At 38.6% G+C, this 19,619-nt stretch overlaps 1 protein-coding gene across 3 annotated transcripts in view; it reads right to left on the reverse strand.

Annotated features, from left to right (window-relative positions):
* Positions 1-17,236, reverse strand: part of LOC122807158 (BAG family molecular chaperone regulator 2-like) — a 212,937-nt gene extending 195,701 nt beyond the window's left edge. For 2 of the 3 annotated variants that reach the window (XM_044078185.1, XM_044078182.1), the window contains exon 1: positions 16,621-17,150. Coding sequence is in view for 2 of the 3 variants with exons in the window: in XM_044078182.1 (XP_043934117.1) it covers positions 16,621-16,757 (137 nt within the window). In the remaining variant the exon portion in view is untranslated. Of the gene's footprint in view, positions 1-16,620 lie in introns of all 3 variants that reach the window. The other variant, XM_044078184.1, reaches the window with a different exon arrangement.
* Between the last annotated feature and the right edge of the window lie 2,383 nt (positions 17,237-19,619).

A 19,619-nucleotide genomic window follows, 5' to 3' on the forward strand; every position in this document is an offset into this window, starting at 1 on the left:
TTGTCTGGTACCATCTGCATTGTCACCACCCTCAGCAAGTAGTTTATGTCTCCTTATGACAGCTATAGCAGCCCCTAGCATTTCTGCTCTGAGTTCAGCTTTTTCAGTTTTCACTTCTAATAGCTTACTCCTGTCTTGCAGTGTCTCTTGAGAGAAGCATCCTGCACTGCTGTTTGCAGAGTTTTAAGTGCTTGGCTGAGCTACTATTCTGCCTGTGTAATTGTCTGCTTCTAATTGTTTTCACCTGCTAGCTCCAGCAGTATTCCCTGCTATCTTCCTACTAATTCTGTTGCTTTCTTTTTCCTTTCTGTTTCCTCAGGGGGCAGCAACGTGCATACCAGCAGAAACACGCTCACAGTGGCTTACACGGTTTACAATCGTCTTATTCGGGTTAAAACGTGCGCACACTAGCGCAAACAGTCTTACAAGTCTGCCAACAGGCACCCACATGCTCAGTCTGCCTTACACGCGCTCACACTGCCCTACTCGCACTTCATGGCGCGCACACGTGCGCATGCACGCCCAGCAAGAAACTTTGGTGTAAGCAACAGTGTACACCTTCCATTTCTTGACTTTCCCATGCTTATGTTGCGGCACTCCTCTTTCCATGATATGTGTCTGACATCTGTCATGTAACACTAACCTCCAATGAACTGCATTTCTTTCTACCATTCCCCCCTGTGATGTCACCTATCTCCTACTCTATTCCTCCCCCTTATGTATCTCTTACACTACTCAGAATGTGCTCATTTGCTATGTGACAGTAGAATTCAGTATCCTAACACTCATTTACATCAGATTGACTACTAATGCTTAGTTACATGTCTTAGACTCAGCTTCCCCCATTAGCAACCACTAAACGGTGGCCATGTTGTTTTTGGTCTGCTGGTCCCTGCATTGTAAATCCATGTATTGCATAAAACCCACATCTGTGGGTTTATAACCTTCATTTTTATGTTTTATACAGCGCAGCCCATTTGCGCGGGGCTGCGCTGCGTTTAAACATCGGCGATCTCCGAAAAAAACATTTTTATTTTTCATATTTGCATCAGGGTACCTTGCCATTGGCCACATATTTGGCCATTGGCATGCTGCCTGACACATATGCACCCTTTATTTGGAGCTGACATGGCTCCGTTGTGGTTTTTGCAGAAACATACTCAGTTGTCAACTGAGTACATTTCTGCAGCTAAAACGGCTCTTACACGGGCTGCTTTTGGTTTCGTGGATTGCTAATCTACCTCATTTGCATGCCTTTGGGCTGCAAGTGAGGTGATTAGCATATCCACGCCACTCAGTGTAAGAGACGTTTTAACTGGTCTCTTACACGGACTTTAGGGCTGTTCCTGGATCGCGAAGGCTGCATGGAGTCTTACACTACTCTTAGACTCTGTGCAAGCCTTCGTGAATCCTGCCGTTCATCTTTTTGATTACAACTAAGAGGTTTACATCAGAATACTTATCTACTAATTTAGTATAATTCAAATATACATAACTTCAGTTTTGACGAGTTGATGCAAGCCAGAATCATAAGGCATAAAACAATGTAAAACAAAATTAGACTCTAAGGTAAGCCTTAGATGCCCTAGACCTGCAATTTATAATTTTGTCAAAGACATCACTATAAGTGACAGCTGGTATATAGAGGGTTAAGGTTATAAAATGTAGTTCCTCTGGTACAGGGTTTGTTTTCCTTATTTGTCTTGTATGTAACATTCCTCCAGACATTGCTCTCAGGGCACTCATAAAAATGGATTGTGTATCCAGTCAGCCTTACTGGTTAACAAATTGACTTTTTTATTTTTATTATGTAATTTGAACAGTATATTCAATATCTAATATAATAAGCAGGCATAACATTCCATATGGGTAGAACTAAGAATGCTCTATTAAAAAACACATTTATAACTTATAATATATTTTATTCATAATCAGTGGCAAAATTATTCCTGGACTTGAGAAATGATTTCCATGAGCAGTAAGCCTTGATACAAGTAGTCTCCATTCATGGTAACTCTCTCTGCTTCATTGCCTGCCTTACCAGTGAGTTTTTCCATAAGTAGAAGAATCAATGTGGAGGGCAGTCTCATTGGAAAAGTTGCATGGTAATAAGGCCATATAGGAGAGTAGCTGTTCCTAATTAGCCACATGCTGTCTCCCTGGAAATGTCTGTGGCTCATGATTTATGCTGCTAAGTGATTTAGAGAATCACTTAGCTGCATACATTTTCACTGGTGAGGGAAACTTAACACTGTCAAAAGGTGGTGTTCACACCAATGCAAGCAGTTGCTGTGTGGGTAAGTTCTGCAACGTTCAGTGAAACTATAGAAATAGGGAGTCTGTCAGTGTGTGTATGTGTGTGGAGCAGTTTATGGATTCCTGTAGGGGCATGACAATTTTTTGTGTTTGTGTGTGTGTGTGTGAGTATGTTTGTGTGTGTATAGGTCTGTAAGTAGCTGCCTGCAGATATACTAAAAAGCATGTGGACAATGACTTCAGCACTATTTGCCTGGATGACCTCAGTAGGGTCTTAGGTAGGAAATTAAGAGTGTGTATGTGTGTGTGTGTGTGTGTGTGTGTGTGTGTGTGTGTGTGTGTGTGTGTGTGGGGGGGGTGCAAATGCATGCATGTATGAGGCATGCATACATGTGAATGATCGAGTGTGTTTGTTAGTATGCTCAACTATAATGGCACTTGTGTGATGTTGAGTGAATATGTGTCATGTGTGTGTGTGTGTGTGTGTGTGTGTGTGTGTGTGTGTGTGTGTAAGTGGGTGAGTGTTTGAATGTGTATATGAGTGTAGGAGGGGTACCTTTACTAATGTGATGCATGGACCACAAGGGTACCCACTATCACTATCACAGGTTTGAAAGCACTCATGGTAAAAAAGTGTAATTCAGAAATGTGCTAATAAGCCTTTAATAATGTCTTCCTCATTACAGTCATAACTGTCTCTGAGTCAGATTTTGGTGGATGTCACTGAAAACAACTATGGTTTTAAGTTATGTAGTCTTGCTCCCCCTCAACTTACTGTAAATACATTCCTGACCACACAAGCACAAAAACTAGAGTGCAATTTTATATAATACATCAAACATTTCAATCACTTGCAAAAACACCTTTTAGGAACTGCATTCATCACAAGCATAAATGGTTATACAGAATATCATTTCCAATAAAAAAGAATAAGATAGTGGTTAACTTGGCCTTGAGATAGTTTTAAATCCAAACAAAAAACAAACTCAAGCCATAAAGCATCAAAACTTAATTTAATAAAACAAAAAAATGAACAAGCAAAGCTTTCGGGCTTAACCCTCCTTCACTGCAACATACAAAGACAACAGTTCTAATTCACTTATATAGTTATATTAAATCACATGACAGCGACCTAATGACATGATCATATCATGTGATATCTAAAGTATAATAAAAATACTTAAAACACATTAAAACATATCTATTTATATTGCATTTGTTTCTTTATTAATATTGTTTTTAAACTAATAGCGTTAATTCCTGGATATTTATCTGTGGTAAGCCTAATTATCCATTCATATTCCTTTGTTTCAACTACATTATTTGTATTACCTCCTCTTGGATTTTTTCTAATTACATCTATAACCCTAAATTTAAAATCATGAGTTATACCAAAATCTAAGCAATGCTTAGCTAATGCATTCATACAAACCTATCTATGCATATCTGAACGATGCTCTATAATTTGATATATCAGCATTCTAGTAGATTTACCTACATAATTTTGGTGTAACTCATGATTTTAAATTTAGGGTTATATCCATGGATGCCATTGATATATTTCCGCTATACTCTTTCCAGTTTGCTCATGCTTATTTTTTTATAAGGTTTCCATATAGTTATTCCATACTCAGGTTTGGGTCTAATGTAACTAACAAACAATGAGTTGACATCATCATTTCTGATTTCATGGCCTTTATAAATCTTTTTATCCAACCTATAATTCTATAACTATCACTAACCAATTGGTTGATATGATTAGAAAAACTCAAAGCTGGATCTACCCATATACCCAGGTCCTTCACTGAATCTACAGTTTCAATCATTATGTGCTGTATGAAATACTCACCTTTCAATTTATGTCTTGCAAATCTCATATGTTTGGTTTTTGATGTATTTATCAGTATATTATTCTCCTGTGCCCAAATGGTCAATTTAGTCAAGTTCTTTTGTGGACTTGTCTTATCTGTAACACATGTAATCAGTTTGCCTAATATCAGGTCATCTGCATAAAGACAGTAGAACACATCAGATGAAAAAGTTAGGGTTGAAAGGTACAATCTAACAAGTAAGGGCATAGGACAGAGCCCTGTGGGACACCCTGACTGTAACCAGGAATTTTGCCTGTCCAATTACTGTATGATACTTGTCATGTCCCATTTGTAAGCCATGCAGCTATCCATCTAATCAACCGTACATCAATACCTAGTTGTTCTGATTTATTGATCAGTATTTTGTGTATGTAAATTACATCACAGCACAATTTTTCAATCATAGCTGCTATTATATTGTTATAGAACATCATATTACAGGTGGTAATAGACATATTTTCAACATATGCATGCTGATATATGGTTTCAAGTCCCAACCTATCCATTTCTGACAATGATGTATCCAATATTACCTTCTCCATTATTTTTCCACAACATGAAAGTAGACTTAAGGGCCTGCATTACCCTGGTTTGTCCTATTCTCCTTTCCCTTTAAGACAGGTTTAATAAGTGCATATATCCAATCTTGAGGAATCATCCCATATTTATATGATCTAGTAAATAATATATATAATGGTTTCTTAAAATTCTTGCTGACGTGTTCTCAGGTCATTATTACTAATTCTGTCTCTTTCCTGTGCTTTATTTGGATCCAGTTTACACAGTTCTGTTTCAATATAATCAAATTTTATTCCGGTATCTGAGGTTACTAAGATGTCACTAGGATTACTTATCACCGTCTTTGTGCAGCCAAACTGTTTTGTATAAGATTTTGTAAATATATCTATAATCTGCTGTGTCTAGGAATAAATTTTAGAATCTACACACAGTTTATCAGTTTGTATATCGTTACTCCTTCCACATCTTATGTATCTGTAAAAATGTTTCCTATTATTTTCAATATCTTCATATAAATTCTCTTCAAATTTTTCTTGATCTTGTCTCACACTATGCTTAATTTGTTTTTCCAGCTTGTTTATTTCAGTTTGCAAAGCTGTTGTTCAACCTCTTTTCATTTCTTATATATTTTTTGTCTCTCACCTTAATTACACATCTTGTTCTTATGGAAATATATCCCCCTTGATGTTCTATGCCTAGATCCTGATGTCAAACATTTTTTTTTGATTTCTTGCACTCAAACAATTTCTCTTTCAAAACTTTCCACATTCCATCTACAGTTTTTCCAGTGAACACATCGCTCCAATTAGATTAACATGGTGATTGTTTTCCTTCCACATCATCTGTAATTGATTGTCTGTGCATTGGTGTAGATTTTAGTTTGGCAGAATTATCTATCAACAAATTAACCTTTATAATCCCATAATCACTGCACATTAATAGTGGTATAACTTGACTTGAAGTAATAGTAATTTATTTATGAACACAAATAATGTCTAGTATGTTCTGTTCCCTGGTAGGTTTTTTACAATCTGAAACAATATTTGTTCCTGAACATATGTTGTAAATAATTTCCTTACTAATGCTGTTGAATCAATATTATTCTAGGCTGTTTCTGGTAAATTTAAGTCCCCAGCTAATATTATTTTTTTCTCCTGTGTTTCATGCAAGAAATGTATGATTTCCTCCAGGTCATCAGGATTTGACTTTGATGGTCTATACATTCCAACAATTGTTATATGTTCCAGGTTTGTCTTTATTGTCATAGTTACAGTCTATAGTATCGGTGTTATCATACAGTCATAATCACAGGTCTTATAACTACCTTTAATACCTATCATAATACCTCCACCTAATTTTTTGTTAGAATGTCTGTTACAATAAAAACATGTATACCCTTACAGAACTGGTTCCAGTCATTGTTCTTTAACCATGTTTTCAAACAATAATATCAATCTTTTGGAAACTTAGCAAATCCCACCCCACCCCCCAAAAGCTGTATTATTAATGCTCCTAACATTAACAACCATCAGAGCGATGCATTAGATGTTGCTATCTGGGGACTGTTAAATTTTCGACCTGGCAAAAATTCTGCCTAGTATCTGTCAAATATTGCAAAATATCTGCTGCAAAAATTCTCTTCCCTGATCTTGACCACCATATGTCATCCTGTCTGAACATGTGTGCCCAAAACTAGGCTTGGATGCTGTACACATTTCCATTTTTTAAAATGGGTCATTTTTTACATGTATGTATTTCCCCAAAAAACTGTTTTCATTCACAGTGACCTGATTATTCTTTCTATATGTGATTTGTGAAAAATATGTCCTAACACAAGTACAAGATATAATATCTAAGAGAGCTGTAAGTTCTCTACTAACAGTCAAGAGAGTCCTTGCAGATGATCACTTGTACTAATATGAATAAAACAGATCTGTACTTCCTTACATTAAAGTGTTCCAAGACTTGTCACACCTCTTCTATTTTTGCTCCTGGGAAACACAACACTATTCGATGTACATTATCTTCTCTGCATAAGTAAGTATCAGTTCCTCTAATAATTGAATCTCCAATTGCAAAAATATCTTTTCTCTCCGATCTAAAGAATCTTCAACTTCTAATACAATATTATCTGCTCTATCAACTGTTACAAAGGAATAATCTTCATCACCATTAGTCTTATTAATCCCACTGTTTTTATTGTGTATTAAATTTACATGCACACAATTCTCATCCAGCTGGCTTTGTATATCTGCAACTTGAGCCATGTAGTGAACATCTGTGTTTTTCTTCTTTTTTCTTACAGTAATGTTCTTCAATCCTTCCATGTTCAGTTTTGATTTCTCCCTTTTTTACCTGCCCCTTGTATCTTATTTCTACCCTCGCTTTTGGAAAAACAACGTCTTTTTATGTAGACTGAAGGTTTTCTGATAAAAAAAAAGTTATCATTCCCTGTAATCTGTAAGTTACAAAACAAAGCAGTGTCCATTTTAATACATATTCTCTTTACTTTACAGACATTTATTAGTTTATTTTTCCTTGTTATTTGTTGTGAACTTCTTCCTTTCACTCTTTATTTTTTTGTTTGTTTCCTTCTAAACACTCTGAATCCACAGATTGCTGAATACTTGCATCCAGAATTCCAAAGTTGCTAGGGGCATTGTTTTTTTTTTTTCATTGGGTTGAATGATCTTTACAGGCAATAGAAACATCACTTCTTAACTCTATTCTCTTTGCTCTTTGCCTAACATTATTTATCTCATCAGTCCAGTCAGTAACATATGTAACAACAGGTCTACATACCTTGTCAATTGCACAAGTACAATCATCATGAGTAAGCCTAGATTTACTTTTGATAATGGTGAGCAAATTATCCAACTTTTGACATGAGGAACACAGATCACCAGTTTTATCAGGTGTTACATTTAAATATGCATAGGATTTATTACACTGTACACGACATTTGTGCTTTAGCAAATCATTAAAGGGCATACTCATTTAAGGAATCCATATTCAGCTTCAGTCTAATAAAAAATAAATAAAAAAGAAAAGAATAATCACAATCAGTAACCACAGAATTCAAAGAGAACTTAAATCAACTTCTATGAGAAAAATCACACAAGCAATATACAACTAAATACTGTAGTACATTAAAGTTGCTCAGACCGTACAAGTTCTGATGTCAAACAAAAGCTGTAATTCCATTACATCATGCACAGTAGCTCTTGCTCACTATCACTCACAGTCACAGTTCATTTTAACAGTAAAGATCAATAAGTCACAAACCAAGATAGTATTGTTTAGATAAGCTCTGGATAGTCCTCTCTATAGTCTGTGTGACTTTATAGTTCACTAGGCCCCTTGGGATGGCTAGAGCTTGCCTGTCTAAAACCTATCCCTTTCTGTCCAAAACCTATCACTTTCTAACAACCAGCACTAAAAATTAAAGGTAAAACAACAAAATATATATCAAAGTAAATCTTCTTCTCTACAAGCTATATCTTCCTTCCTATAAGCAGTGAAGAACAGTAGTAAAAAATAAAATATAAATTCAAATAAAACTTCTCTTACTAGTCAACTCTACATTAAATCACAAACCAAGATAGGATTGTTGAGATAAGCTCTGGATAGTACTCTCTGCAGTCTGTGTGACTTTATAGTTCACTAGGGCCCTGGGATGGCTACAGCTTGCCTGTCTAAAACCTATCCCTTTATAACAACCAACACTGAAAAGTAAAGGTAAAACAAAAAAATATAAATCAAAGTAAATCTTCTTGTCTACAAGCTGTCCCTTCCTTCCTACAGTGAAAAACAGCAGTAAAAAGTGAAATATAAATTCAAATAAAACTTCTCTTACCAGTCAATTCCACAGTAAATCATAAACCAAGATAGGATTGTTTAGGTGAGTTTTGGATAGTTATGTCATGCTGATCAGACTTTAGAGGGTAAGATTCATTTGCTAGAATATGGAGAAGTTGTGGTGCTCTGATAAAGTTAATGAGCTACAGATGTATGTCTGTACATTAATGCTTCAACAGCATGCATTCCTATGCATTAAAACAGATTACAGAATGGGTGAACTGTACTTCAGCATGCTGATTGGTTCATAGGTTCATAGGTTCATACTAGGCTATCTGCCCTAGGGCATTTATAAGCCTAGCCAGAGTGTGTGTGGCTTTCACCACCCCTTGGGATGAGAATACTACCCCATTTAGGGTTTAGTTTACTGTGCCTCTGTCTAGTAGTGACACAGAGATGACCCCCGGGGTAAACCTACGATCTCCCATCCACTCGTCAAGATTTCTCTTGAAGAGAGTTAGTGAGGGGCTCTGCCTAACATGGACTGGGATTCTGTTCCAGAGTGTAGGGAGCCTCTGGGTTATGAATCTGTCCCTCCAGCACGTCCTATTTATTTCTGTGTTGAGGTTCAAATCTCTTGCTCTCGTGGCTCTGATGGATTTGGATTTTCTGAGGTGGAGCATGTCCATTAATTCCGGATTGGACATGGCCTTGTACGTCAGGCATAGATCACCTCTGAGTAGGCGGTATGTGACTGAATAGAGCTGGAGTTTCTTCAGCCGGGCAGCATATGACATATGTTTGAGACCCTTTATCCTCTTGGTGAGGAACTTTTGGGGTCTTTCCAACTGCTGCAGGTGTCGGGTAAGATACATCCCAAATGGGGCATTGTACTCAATCATGGGCCTGATAAGAGAAGAGTACAGGGGCACAATGACCTCTCTTGATCTAGATGTGAATCCCTTCATGATAAGGTGGGCAATATAGATGGTCTTCCTAACCACCTGGCAATGTGAGTGTCAAATGAGAGGTTACTGTCAACTTGGGTCCCTAGGTCCCTGATTACCTCTTCCGTATTTAATGGATTACCACCTATGTGGTAATTTGTGGGTACCTTGTTTTTCCCAAAGGGTATGACTATACATTTTTGGCGTTCAGTTTAAGGCCATGGCTCTGGCACCAATTATCCATTTCTATGAGGCCTCTCTGAAGGATGCTTGTGTCCGCTGGAGTATCAATTATGGCGCCCAGTTTGCAGTCATCTGCGAACTTTGTCAGCCACAATCCTCCTATGTTTGCTTGCACCTCGGAAAAATAAATGCCGAACAAGAGGGGTCCCAGGACTGAGCCCTGTGGGACACTGCTTGTGACTGGCTTAGAGTCTGACATGGCTCCAGCAATTCTGACCTTGTGGGTTCTGTCCTTGAGCCAGTTTGCAACCCATCTTGTGACATATGGGTTTACATTTAAGCTGGTGAGTTTGTCTATGATGCCCGAGTGGGGTATTGTGTTGAAGGCTTTTGCAAGGTCAAGGTAGGCTGTGTGAACTGCCTTACCCTCATCAATGGCCTTAGTGACTGTTTCAAAAAAGTCGACCAAGTTCAAAAGGCAGGATCTGCCCTTGACAAAGCCAAATTGGGTAGGATCCAATGTCTGTAGGTCGCCAATGTCTTTGTTTATGAGTTCCATAATGATCCTTTCCATAGTTTTGCAGACCAGGCTTGTCAAGCTTATGGGGTGGTAATTTCCAGGGTCCGTAGAAGCACCACCTTTGTGGAGTGGGACCACTGTTGCTGTACACCACTCTTTGGGTACGTATCCTGTAGTAAGGCTAAGATTAAACAGCAGCCTTATGTGTGGGTTTAGTTCCTCTTGGAGTTCATGTAACATGCAGCCCTGGACACCGTCCGGTCCCATTGATGCTGTGTTTTTAGCTTTTGCGAGGGCGGCTCTCACCTGGGCATCTGAGATGTTAGGGAGGCTACACTCTGCTGGGATAGATATTTCTCCTTTTGGGGGGGAGGGGGCGGAGAAATTTGCACTGAACCTGTCTGCCAGAATGTTGGCAATGTCTGTGGGATCAGTGTATTTTGTGTCATTTTGGACTAACTCTGAGCATATCTGGGAGTTTCCACCCAGGTTTCTAACATAGCTAAAGAAGGCCTTGTGATTGTCTTTTGTGACTTTTGCGATTTTCTCTCAAAGTTGGCCTTGGATGATTTTATGAGTGATCGTAGTTTTTTGCTAGTACTGATCAGAGATGCCGTCCCTTTTAGGGATTTTGCTCTGTCATGTAGTAGCTTCCTCCTCCTGTTGTAAAGTCTGTTAATGGCTGGGGTCCACCAGACAGGGCGCCTGCCTTTAGGGGAATGGGTCTTGGTTTTATTAGGGATTGCATGATCCATGCATTCTTGAAGGTGCCCGTAGAAGGCATTTATAAAGGATTCAGCGGTGTGGGTTGTGGTTTCCATTGGCCCAGGGGCCTTGAAGGATACCACTTCAGTCTTAAGAAGTGTAAAGTTGGCTTTTGAGAAGTTCTTCACTGTGGTCTTTTGTGCAGGGGGTGGGGGCGGGATGTGGATTTCCAGTGAGATTAATTTATGGTCTGATCTCTCCAATGAGGGGTATACTTCCGGTGTGGAGCATTTTGTCCCCATGTTTGTGATGATCAGGTCTAGTATATTATCTCCTCTTGTGGGAGTGGTGACTAGTTGTTCCATCGCATTTGAGTTTATGAATTCTAGGAACCTTTGGGCTAGGGTGTTGGGGCTTGAGTAATGTTCCCAGTCTATGTTTGGGTAGTTGAAGTCTCCCAATATGATAGTATTTGGAGAGACATTCATACTCTCCAGTGTCTTCAGGAAGGCTGAGTGGGGTTCCTGAGTTTGAGAGGGTGGTCTGTAGCATGCTACAAACTGTAGGGCAGTTTTGCCTATGGTTAGTTGCACCTGGATGGTCTCCGATGCTTCGTGCATTGCCACTAACCTGGAGGTGTGGGTATCTTTGATGAATATGGATACTCCCTCTCCTTTTGTGGTTCGGTCCAAGTTTTGGGGCCGGAAAGCATGATATGAGGTAAAACCTGGTAGTGCTGGGGTGCTCTCAGGAGCCTTGAACCAGGTTTCAGTCACTGCACAGACATCGATGTTCTCCATACTGAGGAGGGCTTTGAGAGCGTGCATCTTGAGGTTTAGACTTCTGGCATTGAGCAGCATTACCCTTAGTTTTTTTTTCACTTGTGTTTTCTAGGGAGGTGGGTTTGTCTTTTGAGCCTTGCCTAAAAAAGGCACTATGGGGGTGGCAAGAGCCTTGGCCAATATCCGAAAGCCCAGGGGTGACAGGTGCAAGCCATCCCTTGCGAAGCAGTGTGGCTTGTCAAGCATGTCATCCCAAGCAGACAGACATTGGATCCTCTTAGAATGACACCAGTAATTAAGCCAATTGTTAAAGCTGATCATTTTGTCTTTGTACTGTGGCATCATTCTTGGTGAGGGTAAGATGCTGCTCAGGGTCAGGGTCATACTGGCCTGGGCTACATAATCAGAGAGCTCCTCTATGTCTCTTTTCATGTAGTCCAGGGTGGTACGTCTCAGGTCATTCACACCGGCATGGACAATGACTGAGTCATATTTGTACTTGCTTTGGAGTGACCTGAGTGCTTGAGTTATGTGGCGGATTCTAGCGCCCGACAGGCAGCTTACTATAACCTTTTCCTTGTTCAGTCTGGTGAGCGGGACGTCAGTGTGTCTGACTATGGAGTCACCTATTACAAGTGTATCTGGCATGTTGTTTGGCCTTAAGGGCTGTGACTGTTTAGCACACTGACTTTGTGAACCATGTGTTGCATGTGCTATGTCTTGAGGTAGTGGTCGCTTGGGTGTCTGCTTTGGAGGCCTCTGTTGTTTTGGTAGATTTTTAATCAGAGCCTCCGAGTATGTTTTTGTGTGTTTATGTGTTTGGTTTGCAGTTGTGATATGTCTATGTGAGACTGGGTTTCGGTGTGCGTGGTTACCTTCTCCTCCTGACTGGTTTTGCCAGTACTGAGTTGAGAGAGCTCAGCCTCCAGTTTGGCTATATAGTTGCATCTCTCACATATATTTGTTGGGAGGAGGAGAGGGTTGTCTGTGTACATGAGGCAATTGTAACATTGCCTCAAGATTCCCAGATTCACCAGCTGAACAGGAGAGGACACCAGCAACTGACCCTTCGACATGCTAGAATAGTGTAAAGGATTTCTGTGTAACAGAGTCAGAAAGGACCTATAGGGAAATGGGTATTCAAGGGGATTTAGCTGAATGAAGTACTTTATTTTTGTTTAAGAGTGCTTTACCTGTATAAAAATGCTTTAGGAGCAAGTGCTGGGCTTTTCAGATAGAGAATAGACTGTTTAGATTGCAAGTAGAGAAGTTCTAAGGGAAATATTGAAGAGCAGACTTTGCAGAGCCAGAAATAGTTTAAACTTGATTAACCGCCACTGCCCCATGCTGCTGTATGAGCAACTTCGCGCAAATTCGCGCAAAAGCTCGCAAAAGCGGGCTTTATAGCAGGGGGTTGAAAAGAGCTAGGAATTGACCCAAAATGGCCAATAAACTACAAGTTGCTGGGCTGGAACCACTCCTCTAGGGACAAATAGGTTGCTCAGTGCTCCCCACTCCCACTGGCGAACAAAGAAGCTTCCTCTTATCCAAATAAAGATATGGATAGCACAGGAACTATGACAAAGCCCAGAGATCAGCAAAATCTGAAGACTGGACTATTCTAGTTCAGTAAGGTGGGAAAACAAGGATATATTTTTTATTTTCTTTTTTTCAGATTCAGAAGAAAAAGATACAGTAACAAACAGTAAATGCTTTAAAACGGCTAGCGCACTTGAGTGTGTTAGCCTAACAGTTAAATTAAACAAAAACTAACTTTTAAAGTGCAAACAGTTTAGAAGCAACACAAATACAGTATAAACAATATGCAGAGCTGATTTCAAGGGTTTTTAGGCGAAATGCAGTCGAGATACAGTAGTCAAAAAGAAAGCCAGAAAAAAATGCTCATAAATCAAGGAAAGTCACTCTTTCACTCTCTGCTGCTTGTAGAACTCTGCAGGACACCACGAGGAGCTGTGCTGAGTCATATACAAGCACAAAAGCACGGCTTTATAGCAGGGGGTTGAAAAGAGCTAGGAATTGACCCAAAATGGCCAATAAACTACAAGTTGCTGGGCTGCAACCACTCCTCTAGGGACGAATAGGTTGCTCAGTGCTCCCCACTCCCACTGGTGAACAAAGAAGCTTCCTCTTTTCCAAATAAGGATATGGATAGCACAGGAACTATGACAAAGCCAAGAGATCAGCAAAATCTGAAGACTGGACTATTCTAGTTCAGTAAGGTGGGAAAACAAGGATATATATATTTTTTTCTTTTTTTCAGAGACAGAAGAAAAAAATACAGTAACAAACAGTAAATGCTTTAAAACGGCTAGCGCACTTGAGTGTGTTAGCCTAACAGTTAAATTAAACAAAAACTAACTTTTAAAGTGCAAACAGTTTAGAAGCAACACAAATACAGTATAAACAATATGCAGAGCTGATTTCAAGGGGTTTTAGGCGAAATGCAGTCGAGATACAGTAGTCAAAAAGAAAGGCAGAAAAAAATACTTATAAATCAAGGAAAGTCACTCTTTCACTCTCTGCTGCTTGTAGAACTCTGTAGGACACCACAAGGAGCTGTGCTGAGTCGTATACAAGCACAAAAGAGCGCAAAAGCGGGCATAGCAGGGGGTTGAAAAGAGCTAGGAATTGACCCAAAATGGCCAATAAACTACATGTTGCTGGGCTGGAACCACTCCTCTAGGGATAAATAGGTTGCTCAGTGCTCCCCACTCCCACTGGTGAACAAAGAAGCTTCCTCTTTTCCAAATAAGGATATGGATAGCACAGGAACTATGACAAAGCTCAGAGATCAGCAAAATCTGAAGACTGGACTATTCTAGTTCAGTAAGGCAGGAAAACAAGGATATATATATTTTTTTTTTTTTTTTTTCAGAGACAGAAGAAAAAGATACAGTTACAAACAGTAAATGCTTTAAAATGGCTAGCGCACTTGAGTGTGTTAGCCTAACAGTTAAATTAAACAAAAACTAACTTTTAAAGTGCAAACAGTTTAGAAGCAACACAAATACAGTATAAACAATATGCAGAGCTGATTTCAAGGGGTTTTAGGCGAAATGCAGTCGAGATACAGTAGTCAAAAAGAAATCCATAAAAAAATACTTATAAATCAAGGAAAGTCACTCTTTCACTCTCTGCTGCTTGTAGAACTCTGCAGGACACCACGAGGAGCTGTGCTGAGTCGTATACAAGCACAAAAGCACGCAAAAGCGGGCTTTATAGCAGGGGGTTGAAAAGAGCTAGGAATTGACCCAAAATGTCCAATAAACTACAAGTTGCTGGGCTGGAACCACTCCTCTAGGGACAAATAGGTTGCTCAGTGCTCCAGCAGGGCATCAATGTACAAGCCTGCAGAAAAATGAGTCCTCTGTTTCACGGCAGTATATAATGTTGCCGTGTAGCTCAGACAGAAAAAAACTAATGGCCACCATTATTTTATGCTCGCTAAGCAGCGTTTAAAAAAAAGAAAATTAAAGAAAAAGTGTGTGTGTAAGTGTATGCATACATGTGAGTGAAAGCGAGATCAGTCCAGCCACCTTTTTCCAATCACTACACGTGCTTTTGCTGTTTAGGGAGTGTAAAACTAAATATAAAGAAAAAAAGTGTGTGTGCATATGTTGCTGTTTCTGTTTCTGTCTGTGTGTGTGAATGTGTGCTTGTGCGCATAAAAGCAAGGTGTGTGTGAGTGAGAGAGAGAGAGAGAGAGAGTGAAGAATGAGAGCGATCCCACACTGGCAGCAGCAGCATTCAGGAAGTTTACAGAATAAAGGCTCAAAACAGAAACATATTCCTGTTAAAAAAATAACAAAATTGCTTCAATAATAGCACTTGTGTTAGCATGCATTTTCTGAAGTGCAAGTGTGTGTGTGTGTGGGGGGGTGTCTGTGTGACAGAAGGAAAGACAGTGAGATCAGTGGAACACTGGCAGCAGCAGATAAGAGGTTTGCTTGCCTCTCGACCTTTTAGCTCAGGAAATCTGGATAAAGCCTGAAGTAAAGTTGGAGCAATCAAAAATAGGAGCACATTTTAAATGTCATACTTAAAAAATGTAAGAAGTCAGTTAAATAATAGGATTTGTGTTAACATGATTTTTCTGAAGGAAATAAAGTCTGAAAGCCAAATGTATGTCATTATTTAGTGACTTCAAACCCCAATGACTGGCAAGAAACCATTTCAACAGTAAGCGACGAAAAATAAAGCAAGTATCTAGATATGTTTTAAAAATGATATATTTTGGACATAAAATACTTCTTCTAATACTATCTACAGATACTACAGCTACTTTACAACATTAGGTGAAGGAACTATTTTACATCATATATATATATATATATATATATATATATATATATATATATATATATATATATATATATATACATACACACACGCGCACACACACACACATATATATATATATATATATATATATATATATATATATATATATATATATATATATATATAAATAAGATTATAAACAAGTAAAACACAACAATTTTCACAGCTAGCTCATTCTCTAAGTGCAATAATGCCCTCCAGTGTGTGTGTTAATGTGTAATTAATGCCCTTCAATGGGTGTACAGGCCCTCTGACTGCAACGTTGGGCTTTATAACACCCCCTGGGTGGGCATTAATTACCCATTAACACACACCCTGGAGGGCATTATTGCTTGCTTAACTTCTGTTCTGCAGAGAACATTGTGGAAAGAGAAAGACAGCTTCACAGGGATATGCCAAAATAATCTAGATGCTGACAAAGAGCTGTGTTCTTAAAAGTTATTCATGTATGTCAGGCAGGAATAGCTTTGCTTTCAGCTGCCACTGAGATGACATAAACAGCCTGAAATACTGCAGCTCACTGAATCACTCACTTACTATGAAAAATTAGATCACGTTTGCTTAATGTTGCTGTCTAGACTTTACAGAACTACGGTAGAGGTAACTGGCACCAGTTTGTTCAAACAAAGAGAGTAGCATATTTCAAAATAGAAAAAATCATTGCAAAGTAAAATTACCTGAACTCAATTTGATCTAAAGATTCAACCAAAATGTTGGATCTCAGCGCCATTGAGACAGACCGAGAAAATTTGCTGCTTTCATCATAGAAACTGAACATCTGTGACTCCTTCTGAGCCATGGCAACAAATGGCATATCAGTACAACTTGAAAAAAACACAGGAGAGTGAAAATGTCTACGCACTGATTTAAACGATATGTATCAGATCATAGCACTAGAGTTTTCCTCTCTAAATATCACTGTAGAAATGTAGTCAGATTCCCTCGTGCCTTTATGTTTCTTTCTTTTTCAGGAAATTCTCCTCAGTTTAAGCACATACAATCATGTTGTCTCTTTACTTATGACAAAACAGTTGAAGAAACCTGACTCATGCTTCAGCTTGGTCAGCAAAACTTACAAGAATGCACAATGAATACAGACATGCTTCTGTACCCCTTCTGCCAAGTCAGTATGTAAAACTAGAAATGCTTCTCTTTCATCTTCTGTTAAGACCTTTTTGGAATTTGTGCCTTCTTCATGAGACGTCATTTCAACATCTTCGATGTGAATTTGTGTGCAAATGCTTCCATTTTTTGTGCAGCTAGATGGATGCCTGTGCTCCCTCTAGGGGAGAAAAAGAAAGCTGAAGTCATTGGTTGCATGTCTTTTAAGAGCTCTGCTATCATCTTTCAGCAGGTGCACTTTTTCCAGAACTGCAGGCAGCTTACTAGTGACACAGCAATATAATTGTTATATATAAGTTAAGAAAAAAATAATAACCATTCTTCAAAAGGAGAAAATCATCAGGATGCAATACTTCTCTTATCAATAAAGCTAAAATGTGTGGCACAAACTACAATTTATTGAAATGTGGCTTTTGTAGGGCATAACATGGGTACATAGTATTTGCATTAGGAGAGGAAAAGAATTAGTTTTTTTTCTGGCTATTTATTAATACACAACCAAGGTATGATTAAATTTACATATTCAAATAATAATACACATTCATGAACACTACTTATGACACTTATTCTAACCTCTCAAAGCTCATCACACACACTGATGATATATATTTCTGAATGCCCTAATTGCAATAACTTGACTTTGCTACTATTCCTTAACGAAGAACTGAAATACTTAGGTTCAGGTTGCTGCTGTTTAGGTTTGCATGATTCTGTTCAGACAATGCATTTGCTACTGGTTGTATGTCATTGTGTTATTTATATATATATATATATGTTTTATCACTTACATTTTTGTGAAAAATACCATTAAATAGAATTATGTAATATGAGTGGGGGGCACTATAGGGACTTATGGGGGTTGTAATGTCATTTACAACTTTCTTCTAAAGGTGTCATATATATATATATATATATATATATATATATATATATATATATATATATATATATATATATATATATATATATATATATATATATATATATATATAATTATGTAATATGAGTGAGAGTGATTGATACTAAGCCTTGGGAGAATATAGTAGGTTTCACACTATAGGGACTTATGGGGGATGTAATGTCATTTACAACTTTCATTCTTCTTAAGGTGTCATATATGCAAACTCAATGGTGACAATATATATGTAAGTGTGTGTGTGTGTGTGTGTATGTGTGTGTGTGTGTGTGTGTGTGTGTGTGTGTGTGTGTGTGTGTGTGTGTGTGTGTGTGTGTGTGTGTAATTAATGATCTAAAATGTTGGGTATGGTACAAGATGAAAATACCATTATCACACAAAAAAGTCTTATAGAAAACTTTTAGTAAAGTTTAGAGAATCATGTTTTGCACCAGTGGAGATGAAGTGTTATAGCCCTGAAGATTCAGTGACACTTTTTCTTTGTAACCTGCATGGTATAGACTTCACTAAACCAATTAAAACTCTAATATATGTGAATAAAGTGCTCACAAGCAGAAGATATTTCTTCATAGAATACTTTTTTTATTAATTTTTAAACCCACTGCTCCAATCTGCAGCTCCCACCTCCACAAAACGTTTAACTGATGCCTCCATTAATTCCACCCTCTTTGGTTCATTCTTCTCCTGGTACTAGGATCCATTCATCTCCATGCTAGGCTGGAGCTATATTTCCCATTCACACCTACCCAGAAAGTTATAATGGCCCATCCATTCCATTGTCCCATTGATTCTGCCAGCAGCAACAGCTGGCTCACTATTGCTTCCTGGTCAGGAAAATGAGTGTATGCATTCCCACAGACACATTCTGTTTTGCTAGCTGATAGAGGGAGTCCTTAGTCAATGAAGTGCAAGAAAAGAGAGCCTCTGCATTTGACATATTCAGCCAGTACTAGGTGTCACCAGTGCTGCTCAACAAGTAATCTCGTTCTTTATCTGTCCCTCTCTCTCTCTCTCCTTGAAGATGAATGAACCAGTGTCAGCTGCTAAAGTTCATAATTCCCACTCAGTCTGTCAGATAGATACCTATGCTACCAGTTAAGTACAGATCACCTGGGCTATAGTCAGGACTTCATCCCTCTACACCACAGGGCTGGTGGCCATAACTTGTTGAATGCTATCACAAGTAGCCCTGGTCCTATTGTAGCTGAGGGATAAATCTGACTACACCACAGATGAACCCTCCCTGATTAGTGGCTAATACTGGCATGCCCATTCTAGGAGGAGAGATGACAAGATCACTGATTTGTAGATATATTAAACAAGGGATAAGGATACCTGAAGAAGTGTACAAGAAGGGTAATAGTAGTTAGGACAACATCTGAGATATTATTGCCCATTGTTGGGGTGTTAACCATCTGTTCCAGGTGTCATTATTCACATTGTCCAGGAACCACCTCCACTGATTACCTTTCATGGTATACATGAGCCAATGTATTACAGGAAAATGGAAATCTTTCAAGATAAATGTGTTTGGACTAACAGAATTATTACCTAGGACATGTACATAGTTAAAATAGCCAGTGGGGGACACTGGCAGAATGATAGCCAGTCTGGTAGCTTGTGTAGTTCTTTGAACTG

Source organism: Protopterus annectens, chromosome 7.part0, assembly GCF_019279795.1.
Source record: "Protopterus annectens isolate FY-2018-M chromosome 7.part0, PAN1.0, whole genome shotgun sequence".
NCBI lineage: Eukaryota > Metazoa > Chordata > Ceratodontiformes > Protopteridae > Protopterus > Protopterus annectens.